The sequence below is a fragment of the Rhamphochromis longiceps genome, linkage group LG8 (assembly GCF_057381845.1).
Source record: "Rhamphochromis longiceps isolate RC_006_pf linkage group LG8, R_longiceps_female_GT1.1, whole genome shotgun sequence".
Classification (NCBI taxonomy): Eukaryota; Metazoa; Chordata; class Actinopteri; order Cichliformes; family Cichlidae; genus Rhamphochromis; species Rhamphochromis longiceps.
The window spans coordinates 23,606,501-23,611,174 of record NC_140564.1 but is presented as its reverse complement, the minus strand read 5'-3'; the positions used below and the strand labels follow the sequence as shown (position 1 = coordinate 23,611,174).

The 4,674-nt window shown below is 46.5% G+C and overlaps 1 protein-coding gene across 1 annotated transcript; it reads left to right on the top strand.

Moving 5' to 3' along the window:
- Positions 1-445: 445 nt before the first annotated feature.
- LOC146663717 (zinc finger protein 503-like) lies at positions 446-3,170 on the top strand. Its single transcript, XM_085416587.1, has 2 exons — positions 446-1,089; positions 1,573-3,170. The coding sequence occupies exons 1-2, from the start codon at positions 835-837 to the stop codon at positions 3,010-3,012; spliced, it is 1,695 nt and encodes a 564-aa protein (XP_085272713.1). The 5' UTR covers positions 446-834; the 3' UTR covers positions 3,013-3,170.
- The last annotated feature ends 1,504 nt before the right edge of the window (positions 3,171-4,674 follow it).

The following is a 4,674-nucleotide window of genomic DNA, read 5'->3' as shown; positions in this document are numbered from 1 at the left end:
GGAACTGACAGATGACAGGCTGTGATTGAGGGAGAAAGTTGCCGAACATGTGAAACATGGCGATAGATGTCGCACACTGTAGGCAGGGGATGTGACCTTACAAGTCCCTCGCTTGATTACTTTTTATTGTTTTGAGTAACTGGGTCCAAAGACCGTCTTCTTTATTAACTGCAGTCTAGTTATGCAAAGAAGATGCAGATTTTAAAGCAGATTTTAGCCGCAGGCGATAGTTTGTCCACTCCTACTCTCTTCTTTTAGGGAAAATAAATGTCGGCTGTACAAACGTTTCAAAACAAATCTTTTCATAATCTTTGTCATCTTTATTCCCTGGTTCCCCCCCCCCCCACAGGATGCAGGTGCAGCGCATGCGTCAAAGTGCCAATTACGCAAAAGGCGCGTGTAAAGTCTGGAAATTAAAAGCGCTCGGAGTGGGTGAAATATGAAACAGACACCCGTGTGAGCAGGAAACGTCACATTACCTCGACCCTCTGATCACATCGGCATCTCTTTTTGATTGGGGGGCTGCACGGGCAGCAATCCGCGGACTGATTCAGATGCTGCTAGTGAGGAGGCGGAGTGATCCCTCCTGCCCGCAACCCACGTAAACCGTGCCCGCTCTCGGACCCACAGCCACAGTGTTAGAGCGACGCCGGAGATGAAGCAACGAGGCTGAGAAGCGCACGGATTCTGCTCACACACTCCGCGTCTCTTCCGAGGATTTAACTGTGATTTTCTTTTATTTCTGGCAGCGGCTCCAACCGTCAGACGTTTTGAGTGCTGGCTTGCTTAACCCTACCCATGGCATTTTTCAACCATTTATAGGAGAATTGGGTCATGATCACATCGCCCACGGTCTCTGTCCTGAGAAATAGCACAAATCTAGCGTGGGAGAGCGGCTCCTCGGGGGAGAAGGGAGCAGTGAAGATAAGCCAACTATCCGTCCACAACTCCGTCTCTCCCGCAGACCCTACTCGACAAGCCAGTCGTCTTCCCATAAAGGTTTTGAAAATGCTTACGGCACGGGCAGGACACATTTTACACCCGGAGTACCTACAGCCGTTACCGTCCACTCCTGTCAGTCCCATCGAGGTAAGCGCTACAGCGGATAAAATAAAACACGTTGTTTTTATTCGCTTATTCTCAAACTACTGCGTGTTGACTCCGAAATTGCAGGACACCAGAGCTCCCGACACGACACGAGTGGACAAACTGTGGTCAAGATTTGTATTTAGGCTATGTGTTGAAATACAGTAATAAACTGTACTCTCGATGTTCTACTCACTTCAGACTTTAACGACCCTTTTATGCAAACTGATGCCAATATTTTGAATGTCATTCCGTCGTGTTGTACAATCTTATCTTCCACCTAATGTAGATCAGCTACGTGTGTGCGCCTTCCTCCTTTACATACCTATTATGCTGAGTTGTTTTGAGTTTCATCCCGAGATAACTTTATGCGCAGTGCGTAAAATGCGCGAAACGGACATATGTGACTATTTATCGCAAAATATTACATGTACGTGTGAGTGTTTTCCTGAATTTTTTAACGTTGTGTTTGTTTCAAATTCTCAGCTGGATGCCAAGAAGAGTCCGCTGGCCCTTCTGGCCCAAACGTGCTCTCAGATCGGCAAACCGGATCCGCCGTCCTCCTCCAAGCTGTCCTCTGTAACCTCCAATGGATCTAGCGACAAGGAGGCCAAATCCGGCCCGCTGAAGATGAGCGACATCGGAGCCGACGACAAATCGAGCTTCAAACCTTACTCAAAATCATCAGAGAAGAAGGACTCGAGCAGCAGCCTCAGTGGAGATAAAAACAGTTTCCGAGTGCCTAGCGCCACCTGCCAGCCGTTCACCCCCAGGACAGGCAGCCCCGGCTCCTGCACCTCCGTTTCTCCTCTGCCATCTGAAGGCAAAGCGGGGGACAAGGAGGAAAAGAAGGAGTCTGATAGCAATAAAAGCACTATGACGGAGAGCAACGGCAGCCACGGGATAAGTGGGATTACCTCTGACGGCAACCAGCAACAAGAAAACACATCTGGATCCAAGGCTGTTACATCAGACTCCATATCTGTAACCTCGTCATCATCATCCGTCCTCGGCTCCGGGCTGGTGGCCCCTGTCTCCCCCTATAAGCCCGGTCATACAGTTTTTCCTTTACCACCTGCTGGTATTTCCTATCCTGGAAGTTTAGCCGGTGCATATGCGGGTTATCCGCAGCCGTTTCTCCCTCATGGAATGACCCTTGACCCCACCAAATCCAGCAGCCAGCTTTTAAGCGCACAGTTTGCTGCTGCCAGCTCGCTGGGATGCAGCAAAGCGGGAACGAGCCCCTTAGCTGGAGCATCCCCACCGTCTCTAATGTCTGCTAGTCTGTGTCGAGACCCCTACTGCCTGAGTTACCACTGCACGAGCCATTTGTCCGGCGCAGCCAGCGCTAACTGCGCACATGACTCTGCGGCAGCTGCGGCAGCTGCCTCGGCGCTCAAGTCTGGATACCCGCTCATGTACCCGACGCACCCGTTACACGGCGTGCATTCCACGACCCCTTCTTTCAGCGGACATCCCTTATATCCTTACGGGTTTATGCTGCCCAACGACCCCCTGCCGCACGTGTGCAACTGGGTGTCGGCGAACGGACCTTGCGATAAGCGCTTTTCATCCTCCGAGGAGCTCCTCAGCCACTTGCGGACTCACACGGCCTTTGCCGGCACGGAGAAGTTGATATCTGGGTACCCGGGGTCGTCTTCTCTTGCTAACGCTGCTGCTGCTGCTGCTATGGCTTGTCACATGCACATGCCTCCAAACGGAAGCCCGAGCAGCCCGAGCACGCTGGCCCTCAGGGGCCCTCACCACCCCCTCGGACTCAGCAGTCGCTACCACCCGTATTCAAAGAGCCCCCTGCCCACTCCCGGGGCCCCGGTGCCCGTGCCCGCGGCTACCGGACCATATTACTCCCCGTACGCCTTGTATGGACAAAGACTGACGACAGCATCGGCCTTAGGATATCAGTAGTGACAGAGAATTACACATTTATAAAGGAGATTTAGGCCCAATGAGTTTTATATTGTACTTAATGCAGGGATTGGATCCAGGTGGGGATCAGTGTATTTATTTGCGATAGCTTCAAGCGTGACTAAAATAAAAAATAATTATAATATAAAATTTCAAAAGACTCAATGTGCATTATTTTTACACAGGAGAAAAGCGTCTTTGCAAGTTAAATAAAGTTAGGACCCTTTTTCTTTCTTTTGAGTAATGTGGAGTTTATTGTTTATTTGATTTATTGTGACTGGTGGGGTTTTGTAAAGCAAAAAGTTATTTTAAAATGTGCCTTACTCAGAGGGATTAGGGGGCTGCCAGAGCTGAGTGCGTGACGGAGTGATGGACGTGGAAAATCAATCAGAGCAGTTTCTTACAGAACTGCCATCGATTTATTTTATTTTATTTATTTATTTTGGGGGGGAGAGATAAACGTTTCATGAGGGTGTTTGATTTACCTGAAGAGTATAAGACAGCTGTTTGGTGAGGGTTTTTTTTATTATTATTATTTATTTATTTTATTTTAAGGCTCCCTTTTTATTTTTAAGTATAGGGCAGGGTCAAATCAGGTCAACAGTTTTAATTTACAATAAGAGGATTTTCTCCCTCCAGTAACATCTTGTTTTGTTTTTGCTGTGTTAGTTTGACTATATATATATATAATTAATTATTTAACTTCCCCAACTTTATTTTATTCCTAAAGTTGGGGAAGATGTTTAATATCTCACTGACATTTATGGCAGAATTTTGAAGATACTCCCTTTTATTCACAACTGTGTTTTTGCTTCTGGTCTCACCATGAGGCTCATAATGGGGTTTTTAAAAGGGCCCAAGGATAGAGAAGCAATAACTGCAAAACCTTTGAAGTTACAGAGGCTTCTATGAGCATCTGCTGTTTTTATTTTATTAAGTTTTAGTAACAAGAAGCAAGAGAAAAAAAAGAACAAGAAAAAAACACCACTTGGTGCTGCAGCTACAGTACGTGTGTGTGTGTGCAAATGTGTGCTCAGATACAAAATCTTTTGGGCTCATCAAAACATGCTGAATCTTCTCAATCACACGGTCATGGATTATTGTTTCATTAACGAAGACAAATGAGCTGCTGATACCAGCGAGGCGCTCGCTAAACAAAGATTTACGATGACACCAGATGTGGGACGTTTCCACAGCTTTTGTGATTGCTGTAATGAAGCAGAGAGCATGAAATAAAGTGAGGCCTAACTATTTAATCAGCCCCCTTAAAACAAATCAACTAAATCAAGCCAGCAGTGTCATTATCCATCCTCAGTAAATCAGGCTGTTCTCCAGCAATAAAATCACCATCATTAATGGTCAGATGTCATATTCATCAAATCCAGCCATCCTTCATGTAGATGAGGCCTAAACATAGCTCAGTGATAGATGGTAATAAAGCTGCTAACCTATATTTCAGCACTGCGACCAGTCAGCCACCGAGTCGGCATAGATCATATGTGATGCATCTTTTTTCATTTACAAACAGCACATTAATATGATGTGAACAAATTGGGTCACGATCTCTGAACTTATTGCTCGAAGGCTGATTGATGTTTGACTCTGCTGAAGAAATTCACACATCTTCACAAGCAGATAAACCCGCTAATAAATGATTCAGTT

Excerpts from the sequence above, each read along its gene's own strand:
- LOC146663717 (XM_085416587.1), top strand. The coding sequence starts at position 835 with ATGATCACATCGCCCACGGTCTCTGTCCTGAGAAATAGCACAAATCTA. Across the intron at positions 1,090-1,572 it reads CTCCTGTCAGTCCCATCGAG|CTGGATGCCAAGAAGAGTCC; the intron begins GTAAGCGCTACA and ends TCAAATTCTCAG.